The sequence below is a fragment of the Piliocolobus tephrosceles genome, chromosome 13, assembly GCF_002776525.5.
Source record: "Piliocolobus tephrosceles isolate RC106 chromosome 13, ASM277652v3, whole genome shotgun sequence".
NCBI classification, from domain to species: domain Eukaryota; kingdom Metazoa; phylum Chordata; class Mammalia; order Primates; family Cercopithecidae; genus Piliocolobus; species Piliocolobus tephrosceles.
Window position 1 is genome coordinate 17,705,578 of NC_045446.1, and position 13,355 is coordinate 17,718,932.

General features: G+C 37.9%; 1 protein-coding gene across 3 annotated transcripts in view; it reads right to left on the reverse strand.

Annotated features, from left to right (window-relative positions):
• C13H11orf49 (chromosome 13 C11orf49 homolog) overlaps positions 1-13,355 on the reverse strand; it is a 217,909-nt gene that overhangs the window by 170,601 nt on the left and 33,953 nt on the right. For all 3 annotated transcript variants that reach the window (XM_023215691.2, XM_023215690.2, XM_023215689.1), the window contains exon 2: positions 6,500-6,602. In XM_023215691.2, the coding sequence (XP_023071459.1) occupies positions 6,500-6,602 (103 nt within the window). The remainder of the gene's footprint in view (positions 1-6,499; positions 6,603-13,355) is intronic.

Consider the following 13,355-nt stretch of genomic DNA (forward strand, 5'->3'; position numbering starts at 1 on the left):
GTATTAGTTTAGTAAAAACTGCATATTATAATATATTATTATTATTATTATTATTAGCATGTAAGGCTTTATTAAACCCACTTCATAGATGAGGCAACTGAAGCCCGTATTTCAGAAATTTGCCCAAGGTTATAGAGTGAGGACTTATAAGAATAAGGAGCTCTTCTTCCTTCTAGGGTAGTGCTCTTTCCACTTCATTATGTTTCTCTTATAAATCAATACAAAACTGAAGCCTGAGGCCAGGCGCAGTGGCTCACGCCTGTAATCCCAACACTTTGGGAGGCCGAGGTGGGCGGATCACAAGGTCGGGAATTCGAGACCAGCCTGGCTAACACAGTGAAACCCCATCTCTACTAAAAATACAAAAAACAAAAATTAGCTGGGCATGGTGGCAGGTGCCTATAGTCCCAGCTACTCGGGAAGCTGAGGCAGGACAATGGCGTGAACCCAGGAGGCGGAGCTTGCAGTGAGCCGAGATCGTCCCACTGCACTCCAGCCTGGGCGACAGAGCAAGACTCCATCTCAAAAAAACCCAAAAAACTGAAGCCTGAAAGTGAAGGATTTTCACTAACTAAATCAAATTCACAAAGTAAACTCAGGAGCTTTCATCATCCAGGTGTCTGTGTCTACCAAATTATACTTACATTACTTCCCATTCTGTCATATATCCACATCTTTCAAGTCTTAAAAAAAAAAAAAAAAAAGCCCAAAAGTTTTTGGAGCTGGTTTACTTTTCACTTCTCGAAATAACTTACCTCAGGCCAATCTGGTGTCATAGAGTTATGGAAGTGTCAGCTATGTGTCACTCGTATATTATGTAAATTTCAGCTTTTTGGGGACAAGAAACAGCCCACTTGGCAAGTACATTTCTATCAGCACTGTAGAAAATCTTATGATTTTTTTCTTTTTTTTGAGACAGAGTTTTGCTCTTGTTGCCCAGGCTGGAGTGGAGTGCAATGGCACAATCTCAGCTCACTGCAACCTCTGCCTCCCAGGTTCAAGAGATTCTCCTGCCTCAGCCTCCTGAGTAGCTGGGATTACAGGCATGTGCCACCACCCCTGGCTAATGATTTTTTTCCAACAGTGTATTGGTAGATAAAAGCTGCCTACAGTCAGCCTTACTGTTGGTTCACTACAGCTCAGAACTGGCTACACAGAAAAGTGGAATTCACTTTTGGAGTACCAGGTGCACGGTATACAGCTTCTAAAATGGCAGAAAATAGAGCTTTACCAAAAATAAGAAAGGGAGGAAAAAACAAGAAAACAGTACTTATTATAACAAAATCTAGAAGAGTAGAAAGTATTCAATAACTTAAAATATAGACACTGCTGTAGATTCAATAAATATTTACCTAACATCTATTATGTGCGAAGCATCATGCCAAGTACCAGAAATGCAAAGATGAAGACTAAATGAGGCCGGATGTAAATGGCTCACGCCTACAATCCCAACACTTTGGGATGCCAAGGCGGGCAGATCACTTGAGTTCAGGAGTTCAAGACCAGCCGGGCTAACATGGTGAAATCCATCTCTACTAAAAATATAAAAATTAGCTGGGTATGGTGGCGGGCGCCTGTAATCCCAGTTACACAGGAGGCTGAGGCAGGAGAATCTCTTGAACCCGGGAGACAGAGGTTGCAGTGAGCCAAGACTGCACCACCGCACTCTAGCCTGGGCAACAGAGGGAGACTCTGCCTCAAAAAAAAAAAAAAAAAAGCCTACCTTCAAGGAACCAGTGTAATAGGGAAAAGACTGATAACAGAGATGGGGAGGGGAGTAAAATGAAAAAAGCCAGGAAGAAGCATTACCCCCAGAAGAGTCATATTTCACTTGGCAAGGAGCCTCAAGAGTGCTGGTACAGATTAAATGGCCTAGAAACTTGACCTGTAGGCTTGTCAGTTCACTTGTCAGTTCTATAAAAGAAAGCAAGGCTATTCAATCTCAGTCTTTATTCCCTGCCCACCTCATTTGCTCCAGCCCGCATCATGAGAACAAGTAAAATTCCTTTCTCTACTTCATCCTCCTTTAGAAGACTGGGTGAAAGGAACAACTTTACTCCCAGAAAGCTTCTTTTTCCAAGGAACCTAAAATGCCAATCCATAAAAAATCTAGATTTCACTGATAAGAACTTTAGAGTTCGGCAAAAGAGCTAGGGAATCCCAAGTATTCCCCTAACAGCAACCCAAGTTGAGGCCATTTGAATAGCTGTCTGATCTCCAAGGAGCCTCTGGAGAACAGAAAGGAAAAAAAAATCTATGTTCAAGGAAGATGAACTTGAGTTCAAGATTCAGTTAAACGGAAGCCTATAAGGATTATTCTTCCTTTCTTAGAATGTTCCCAATAAACCAGAAAAAAAGGAAAGAGAATCGAAATGATTATATAAATATGTGATGGCATATTGGTAATAAAAATAATGCTTTGTATTTTTCTAGCACATCCTTCCATGAAGATTGTGTTTTGCATGGTACTGTACAAAAACAGACACGTAGACCAATGGAAATAATAGAATACTCAAAAATAAAGCACACACTTAAAACAATCTTATCTTTGACAAGGCTGACAAAAACAAGCAATGGGGAAAGGACTCCCTGTTTAATAAATGGTGCTGGGATAACTGGCGAGCCATATGCAGAAGAATGACACTGGACCCTTACCTTTCACTATATACAAAAATTAACTCAAGATAGATTAAAGATTTAAATGCAAGACCTCAAACTATAAAAGTCCTAGAAGAAAACCTAGGAAATATCCTTCTCAACATCAGCCTTGGCAAATAATTCTTGGCAAAGTCACCAAAAGCAATTGCAACAAAAACAAAAATTGACAAGTGGGACCTAATTAAACTAAAAAGCTTCAGCACAGCAAAAGTAACTATCAATAGACAACCTACAGAATGGGAAAAAATATTCACAAATTATGCATCCAACAAAGGTCTAATATCCAGAATCTGTAAGGGACTTAAATCAAGAAGCAAAAATCAAATAACCCCGTTTTAAAATGGTCAAAGGACATGAACAGACACTTTCTCAAAAGAAGATATGTAAGTGGCCAGAAAACATATGAAAAAATGCTCATTATCACTCATCATAAGAGACATTATCACTCATCATCAGAGAAATGCAAATCAAAACCACAATGAGATACCATCTCATGCCAGTCAGAATGACTATTATTAAAAAGTCAGAAAAAAAAAAAAAAACCACAGATGCTGGCAAGGCTGCTAAGAAAAGAGGATGCTTACACACTGTTGGTGGGAATGTAAATTAGTTCAGCTACTGTGGAAATCAGTTTGGAGATTTCTCAAATAACTTAAAACAGAGCTACCATTTGACTTGGCAATCCCATTCACTAGTGGGTATGCCAAAGGAAAATACATCATTCTCCCCATGCACTCGTACATTCATCGCTGCGCTATGCACAATAGCAAAGACATGGAGTCAACCTAGGTGCCCATCAAGGTTAATTGGATAAAGAAAATATGGTACATATATACCAAGGAGTATTATGCAGACATAAAAAAAAGAATGAAATCATGTCCTTTGCAGCAACATGGATGGAGCTAGAGGCCATAATCCTAAGTGAATTAATGTAGGAACAGAAAACCAAATACCACATGTTCTCACTTATAAGTGGGAGCTAAACATTGAGCATTCATGGACATGAACATGGGAGCAACAGACACTGTGGACTGCTAGAGGGAAGGAAGGAGGGGGGTAATGGGTCAAAAACTACCTATTGGGTACTATGCTCACTACCTGGGTGCAATGTACCCATGTAACAAACCTGCACATGTATTCCCTGTATCTAAAATAAAAGTTGGAAGAAAAAGAAGATTAATGTATTTTTAAAGTGTTTATCTCATTCAGCCTAAAAACAGTTCTGTGATATTCAAAAAGTGGTAATCAGTTGGGCATGGTGGCTCATGGTTACAATCCCAACACTTCAAGAGGCCAAGGCGAGAGGATTACTTGAGGCCTGGAGTTCAAAACCAGCCTGGTCAACATACTGAAACACTGTCTCTACAAAAGAAAAATTTTAAAATTAGCTGGGCATGACAGCACATACCTGTAGGCCTGGCTACTAGGGAGGCTGAGGCAGAAGGATTCCTTGAGCCCAGGAGTTCAAGGATACAATGAGCCATGATGATGCCACTGCACTCTAGCCTGAACAACAGAGTAAAATTCTATCTCAAAAAAATAAAAAAGGTAGTAATCATTTTGACTTTTATACATTCTAAGTATACTTTACAAAGAAGTATGACCTTCTTTTTTTTTTTGAGACAGAGTCTCTGTCGGCCAGGCTGGAGTACAGTGGCACCATCTCGGCTCACTGCTACCTCTGCCTACCGGGTTCAAGCGATTCTCCTGCCTCAGCCTCCCGAGTAGCTGGGATTACAGGTGCGTGCCACCATGCCCAGCTGATTTTTGTATTTTTAGTACAGATGGGGTTTCACCATGTTGGTCAGGCTGGTCTCCTACTCCTGACCTCATGATCTGCCCTCCTCAGCCTCCCAAAGTGTTGGGGTTACAGGCGTGAGCCACCTCGCCTGGCCTAAGTATGACCTTTCAAATATATAATCTATGAAAGATACCCTCCCTTTAGAAATATTTCTTTAAAAACATTTTTAAGTTCTAATTTTCATGGGTACATAGTAGGTGTATATATTTTGGGGGCACATGAGATGTTTTGATACAGACATGCAACGTTAAATAGTCACATCATGGAGAATAGAGTATCCACCCCATCAAGCATTTATCCTTTGTGTTACAAACGATCTAAATATACTATTTTTTTTTTTTTTTTTTTGAGATGGAGTCACGCTCTGTCGCCCAGGCTGGAGTGCAGTGGTGCGGTCTCAGGTCACTGCAAGCTCCACCTCCCGGGTTCGCGCCATTCTCCTGCTTGAGCCTCCCAAGTAGCTGGGACTACAGGCCCCCACCATCATACCCAGCTAATTTTTTGTATTTTTAGTAGAGACAGGGTTTCACTGTGTTAGCCAGGATGGTCTCAATCTCCTGACCTCATGATCCACCCGCCTCGACCTCCCAAAGTGCTGGGATTACAGGCGTGAGCCACCACACCTGGCCAACTCTTTGAGTTATTTTAAAATGAACAACTAAGTTATCACTGACTCTAGTCACCCTGTTGTGCTATCAAATAGCATGCCTTATCCATTCTTTCTATTTTTTTTTTGTACCCATCAACCATCCCCACCTCTTCCCCCAGCCCCCCGCTACCCTTCCCAACCTCTGGTAACCATCCTTCTATTCTCTTTGTCCATGAGTTTAATTGTTTTGATTTTTAGATCCCACAAATAAGTGAGAACATCCAATGTTTGTCTTTCTGTGTCTGGTTTATTTCACTTAACATAATGATCTTCAGTTCTATTCATGTTGTTGCAAATGACAGGATCTCATTCTCTTTTAGGGCCGAATAATACTCCATTGTGTGTATGTACCACATTTTCTTTACCCATTCATCCGTTAATGGACACTTAGATTGCTTCCAAATCTTAGTACTCTAAACAGTGCTGCAACAAACATAGGAGTACTGATATTTATTCGATATACTAATTTCCTTTCTTTTAGTTATATACCCAGCAACGGAACTGCTGGATCATACGGCAGCCCTATTCCTAGTTTTTTGAGGAAACTCCAAACTGTTCTCCATAGTGGTTATACTAATTTATATCCCCATCAACAGTGTAGAAGTGTTCCCTTTCTCCACATCCTCGCCAGCATTTGTTATTGCCTGTCTTCAGGATATAAGCCATTATAACCGGGGTGAGATGTTATCTCATTGTAGTTTTGATTTTCATTTCTCTGATGATCAATGATGTTGAGCACCTTTGCTTATGCCTGTTTGCCATTTGTATGTCTTGTTTTGAGAAATGTCTATGCACATCTTTTGTCCGTTTTTTGATGGGATTATTGGATGTTTTCCTGTAGGGATGTTTGAGCTCCTTATATATTCTGGTTATTAATCCCTTGTCAGATGGGTAGTTTGCAAATATTTTCTCCCATTCTGTGGGTTGTCTCTTCATTTTGCTGATTAGAAATACTCTTAAATCATTAAGTGATTGGCATAGCATCCTGTAGAAAGAAAACTGCAAGGAGCATTAGCCTAAACAATTCCATGAGAAAAGCCAGCCATGAAAAAAACAGGCTAGATGAACACGAGCTAAAGGAAATCAAAGTGAATATTTTGAATAAAGGAGAAAGTTAAAAGAGGAACCTAAAGAAACACATCTAATAGATCAAACAAGCGGTTGTTAAGCTACTGTAATCAAAACCATTCATGAGACATCACTGGACAAAACTAGCTGCACCAAAGGCATGATCCAAAACATGTTTGGGCGGCCCACAACCAACCTACCAAAACTAAACATTCACTGCCACTACATAATCAGCATTGTCCCACTCTATTCCTCAAGTGTCCTGCCTGCTTCCAAGCGCCTCCTCTGGGTTCACTGTATTAGTATGACATTCATGTACTTACTATTCAGTGAAGAACCTGGCAATTCCATATTGGCTAATATCTTCTCTGTTCTCTAGCAGCTGGCACACTGCATCCTCCATGTAGGTGAGGACATGTCGCTGAGCTGTAATCAAATAGCAAGAGAGAAAGAAAAAATGAGAGAAAGACTAAAAAAAGAATGATCCCAATCCCAGTAGGTCATGTATAAGGCAATCCAGGTGTTGGCTCTGTCTGATGACACTTCATCAGTGGACTGGAATAGGCAAAGCAAACTTGCTGACCCTAACTGAGCTATAGTCTCAAAGGATAGATTGGGAGATGATGTGAACATGACCTATTGCCATTTGACTGGCTGTTAGTATTAGCATCAACCCTTTATTCTTCATTTCAATGACAAGGGTGGGTTAAAGAGGAGATTTAGCACCATTCAGCAGATACACCTGGAAGTTCTTTTCTTTCTACCTCCTATTCTTTTCCACTTCTGCATCAGAAACTTATCCCAGGGAGTCTGTAATTCCTTGCTTGAATCATGGATGGTATGATTGTAAAGAAAACTCTGGCCAGGCACAGTGGCTCACGCCTGTAATCCCAGCACTTTGGGAGGCTGAGGCAGGCAGATCACTTGAGGTCAGGAGTTCCAGACCAGCTTGGCAACATGGTGAAAACCTGTCTCTACTAATACAAAAATTAGCCAGACACAGTGGCATATGCCTGTAATCCCAGCTACTCAGGAAGCTGTGGGAGGGGAATCGCTTGAACCTGGGAGGTGGAGGTTGCAGTGAGCCGAGATCATGCCATTGCACTCCAGCCTGGGCGACAGAGTCAGACTTCATCTCAAAAAAGAAAAAAAAGAAAACTCAGTTAATTTTAAAAAAAAAAAAGTTTAAGGACCATGAAAATTTTAATACTGGTGTGTATGTAAGTTATTAACTTTGGTAAATAACAAGACCATGAAATCTGTCTGGCTTGGTTTATTAGATATCATGTTTTCTGCATTTGTTGTGACTTGGAAATGTGTGAGTTAATCATGGGCGTATAATAAAAACTATGAGTATTAGAGTGAGACAGACCTGAGTTTGAATCATGGCTCTGTCTTGGTAGCTTAATCTTGGATAGTTACTTAGCCTGCACCTGTTTTCTTCTTTATCAAGTGTGGAAAGCAATATAATTTAACTATGTTTCTCAAAATATGGTCAATCAATTTCTTGATCTGAATCCCCTGGGATGCCCTGTTTAAAATGCAGCTTTATAGTCTGGCACTGTCCCAGATTTAGTGACCTTAAATTTCTTACTAGAGCCCAATAATTTTTAACAAGTACCCCTGGTGCTTCTTATGTACTCTTAAGTTTAAGAACCACTGGTTAAGAACTTCGGCTTTGGAGTATAGAGAGTTGAGAGCTCCATTCTGAGCTCTGCCGCCTCCTAGCTACGTGACCATAAACAAATTACTCTTCAAGCCTATTCTTCATGGTAAAATGGGGGTAATAATGGTACTTACATTATAGGGTTATGAGAAATAAGTAAGATAATACAGGTAAAACACCACTATGTGCTTGGTGCAGAGTACGTGACTGATAATGTTTCCTTAAAAGCCTATCTCAAATGGCGTTATTGGGAGTTTACTTCAGTAAACAACATAGGCCAGAACTTCTTAGATGTCAGATACTCAAATACTTCTTCCCCTTCTCTGAATTTTGTCCTTAGGTATGACAGTGGTATCCTGACAAACTTTACACGGAAGTTTCCAATTCAGTGTCCCCGTTTACCATAAAAATTTCAGAAAAATACTTTCATCTGGAGCAGTGAGAACAAAAAACCCTAAGTGACGAATATCCTTCCAAAAAGTAATTCCATGAAGTTGCTGCCAAAGCAGACATATACTTCTTTCACAGTTTCATTCCTCAGGAAAATATGAAGGAATTACCTAAAATTTATAAATACTGGTGTTTCAAAAAACTATTTCTGAAGTCCTAGTAGTCTAGTGAAGCTCATAAAACAAGTAAGTTTATCTGCCAACCTGAGCTCAAGAGTCTTCACTTGACCATAATGATCACAGTGACTAAGGTTTCACCACGTTTCCAGCAGCCTAAAGTCCAGATGGATGGCCTGTTTATATTCTGTGACTCGTTCTATCTAAATGAGTGCTTCCCCAAACTAACAACTATCAGTCACTGCAAACCCTGACTGCCCACCCCCAACTCCACCCAAAAAGGGGTAAAAACAAAATCAGTTCCTCAACTCAACAGTTCATCCAACTAGAAAAGTGTTTCTTTAAGAAATGGCCAAAACTGAGAGTGAAGCTGTAAGATAATACCTGCCAATTTCTGACACTGTTTTCAAAATATAATAATTATAATTAGGTGTATATTAAATTGGGAGGGAAAAATGGCCAAGGAAACATTAAAATCAGCTGCATTTTCACCTCTGTGTTCTCCTTCCTTTCTTCTATGGGTTTATCCTGATCTTACAAAAAGATTCCTTCCTTGGGCTGTATGGCCTTTTATGACTTAGCTCTACCTAAGGCTAGTACAGGATTTTTTTTTTTCTTTTTGATGGTAGAAATGAAAGAGCTGTACTTAGAAGCAAATCCTGCTTCTCCTCCTCCCTAGCTCCAGGGACTCAAAGTTAATGTGAAAGCCCTTTACAGGAGAAATATTTTCAGAGCAGTAAAAATCAAAGTACTTTTGTCCTTCTAGAAGAAGAAAAAAAAAAAAAAAAAAAAGGAGGAATTTTCTGGAAAATAGACTTTATACCAAAAATATAAAAAAGAAAAGAAAGAAATATATTGGACCATGCATGTTTAACATTTATCTGCCAATCAGATATTTCGTTTCATATTAGAAATAATAACAGCTACCATTTTTGAGTACTTGACCAATTTATTAAACAACAATGTGACAGATACAGTATTGTACTAATTGTTTCACATGCTTTATTCTATTTGTTCCAAATACAATACTATAATAGTTATTCTTAGACTTCTATTTTTACAAGTGGAAGAACTGAAACTTACAAAATTAAAATAATTTACACAGCTAATGGGAAGAGAAGCCAAGATTTGAACCAAGGTTTACCTGATACCAAAAACTCATTCTCTTAACACACTGCCTCACCATTAACACTTTAAAAATTATCTTTATTTTACACAGTGCACAAAGGCAGGAATGTATGTTAATAGTAAAATCACCTGAGAGATACGGTCCATTTGGGTCCATGTGAATTTCTATGTGTGTGTATGTCTGTCTGTCCTGTCCCCCCACCTTCATACCAATCAGCATTGTGTGAAGTTAGAACTTGTCCCTAAATTTCAAAGTTTCTTGAAAAGAACCATCCCATCCATTCCTAGTTCACAAAGTAGAAAGAGAAAGCCCTGGTGTTCTTTTTATGTGTGGGTGAAGGGAAGAAGCTAAGAAGAAAAGTTCCTCTCTGGAGAGAGTTTTACACCAGCCAACAGCCAAATGCAAAGCTCTCCCTAATTGCTGTGCCCTGGTGGTTTCCTTCACCTGCAGCTCTTATCAGTCTAATGTTCCCTCTGTGGTTAAGGGTACCACCCAACACTGGAAAATCCTTAGTTTATCAAACTTCAATGAGACAGAAGTTCAAAGCTCTTTCCTGGCAATAAAACATGGAGAGTGTCATTTTACATTTTTTTTTTTTAATGCAAAGGAATAGGCTTTAATTTACATGAATGATTAAAGAATAAAAACAGCACACCTGCATCCCTGGAGGGCAAAGATATCTGGGCACCTTAGCTGCCCTCTTGGAAAAGGAAAAGCATTTAAGACAGGCTTTTCCTCTTTGGCTTTGCCATGAGTTCCATAACAAGATGAGGATTAAGTTTTCTAACATGTACCTATGATCTAGTGTCCTAAAATTCACTCTAATGCCCAATCGTCCATGTCTTGCTCAGAGAGTATCACTGTCTGAAATAAGCATTTAGAATTTCATCATGCTATACTGAAAAATCTAAGGCAAATGTAAGTAAACACTATATGATCCTTACTCAAACCTAGCAAGTGAAGGCAACTGTGGATCAGAAACTTCTTGGTTCTGTTGACTCACCCCATGTTGATCACATAATCTCTTTACAACACTGTCAATCCTGCTATAAAATGGGTATGATTCTAAGAATATGTCTGATAATAAACTACTTCTATAGAAAACATTCAATATATGCAAAAGGTAACATGTCAATGATTATATATGTCAATGATTATATTAATATTGCTATATGCTGACTCTATAGATTAAAACAGCATAATAATTTTTACTGCAATGGTTAAGAACATGGGCTCTTGACCAACTGAATCTGGATTTGATTTCTAGCTCTGTCATTTACTGACTGTGTGACTTTATATAATAATTACTTTATCTCTCTGCCCTTTTCTATAAAATTCGGCAATACTAGTACCTGCCACAGAAGACTGTGGTGAGGATTAAATAAAACAATCTGTGTAATCATCTTAGAATAGTGCTTGACACATAGTAAGTGCTCAAACAATATTAGCCCTTTACCTCCTTATTGAAAGTTCTGCTCTTCAAACCAAGATGTTTAGATTATCTTCAAAGATTCTTGGGATATATAAAACCTACAACTATAAAAATATACATCATCATATACCCATTTCAGGTATGGCCTTTAAACTTGTAGGAAGCGTTCATTTATTAACTGCTAATTACTCGGCAGGCCCTAATTTATATGGGGAAAATCCAAAACTATTTCTTTTTACTCTCTTCCCAAGCATAAATACCATCAAAGTGTTAGTTGTTTATTTCACAATTAAATGATAAGGGGTCCTATTTGGAAATTTTTGCTTGAGGGGTCTAGAATTTCCACCTTAACATTAGTTAGAGCACTCTTTTTAAAAAATTATTATTTAATACAGAGTCCCAATACTAGAATAAGTAAGTCTCACTGGAAAAAAATCTTCACATGAATTGCTATATATGGTATTAACAGATGCACACATAGGCAATAGCAGTACAAGTGAAAAGCAGAGTATATACATATACTCAACTTTTTCCTCCCTTGCCAGAGTTTGATAAATAAATTGATAAATACATAGAGTTTTCCTCCCTTCCTTTTGAGACATATTTTGGTCTATGAGGCCTCTGGAGATTGAGATCCTGGATGGCACAAATAAATGTTTGCTGAACTAAATTAAAATGCTCTCTAAGATAAAAAAAGTAAACCTGTTAATCAACAACCTGTCATGTAAACTACTTAGAAGTTTCAAGTTCAATATCATTTATAAATCACTAATATAATCTAGTATTTGATCTTGTGAGGTACAGATAGATAGCTTAATGGTTTAAAAAGTTAACAGACCTCTAAAATTAATTATTTACATCCTCCATCTTTACTGGTATATCCTGGTCCAAGGATATTGTGTGTTCTTGTGAAACATTTTGTCATCCATACGAGACCATCTTTGATCTTAGACCACACTAGACCAATTTCCCTTAACCAAAGGGAAGGGGGGAAATGAGGAAAACTAGCACATGTGATTCTTACACAACCCAACGAAGTAGGTAACAGCATTTTTTTAAAACTTAGAGAGGTTAAGAAACCTGCCCAAAGTCTAAATAAATGGCAGAGCTTGGATTCAACCTTAGATTTGGCTCCAAAGCCCATATTCTTCCATTCACCCCACTACCTCTTAAAACCAAAAATGAAAGCAAAACAAGAAAAATCCAAAAACCTACAATGTGCCCTATCCTACGCTGTATTATCTAGAAATTGCTGGCTCTTCACTGTTAATACTTTATAGTATTAAGAAGCTTAAATTGGTAAATCAAAGTATTGGTATGATCTTTAAATTTTAAAAAATGTTTATTTCTAGTTAAACATAATAATTTTTAAAGGTTTAAACAATACAGACAAAGCTAAAGACTAATCCCAGTTCCCACAGATAACAACTATTATCAGTTTGGGGTGCATATTTTCAAAAATAAAGAAATACGGCTTGTGAGCTTGTTTTGTTTTCATGCTTTAAGTTGTTTTTAAGTGTATGATATATACTTTTCTGTATCTTGTTTTTTGTTTTTTATTCAACAATGTCTGGAGATCTTTTATAAAACAAAATGGAACCTACTTACCTTTTTGATAGTTCCCAATGGTAAATATTTCCCTATTGATAAACATTTAGGTTGTTTCCATGTTTTCACTATAATAAACTGGGCTGGGTTGAACACTCTTGTACGTGTTTCCCTGTACATATGTGCAAGAGTTTTTCTAAGGTAAATATCTCAAGATGGAATTGGCATTTCATAGGATACACAGGATATCTTCATGTTTACCAGAGATAGACAATTGCTTTTACAAATTAGTTATTCCAGTTTGCACGCTACCAGTCATATAAGTATCTATTTTCACTATCCTTGGCCTAATGCTTTATAATTTTGCCAATTTAATAGTTAGAAAATAGCTTTTCTCTGTTGTTTTAATTGTACTTTTCTTGATTACAAATAAAGTTAAGCACATTTTCAGGTTTATTTGTATTTCTTATCCTTTGCCAATTTTCTTCTCTGGTTGTCTTTTTTTCTTCTTCTTGACTTGTAGATAATTCTATACATGTCACAAATACATACATCTACTTCATGGTTTTCTTTGAACTTGTCTGTGGTATCTTTCATTTTACAGAAGTTTTAAATATTGATATAGTCAAAATAATGTATCTGTGGCTTTTTTTGGTGTGCTTTTTGTCCTATTCAAAAAGGCCTTCTCTACTCCCAAGTGTATAAGCCTATTATCCTATATTCCAGTCTGCACTGCATGATACTGCCACCTTTAAAGAGCCATGCAGTATGACATGTATCAAATGGAACTTTCTGAGAACAAATTTGCAAATTAAGGAACGGTCTTTTATTTTATAAT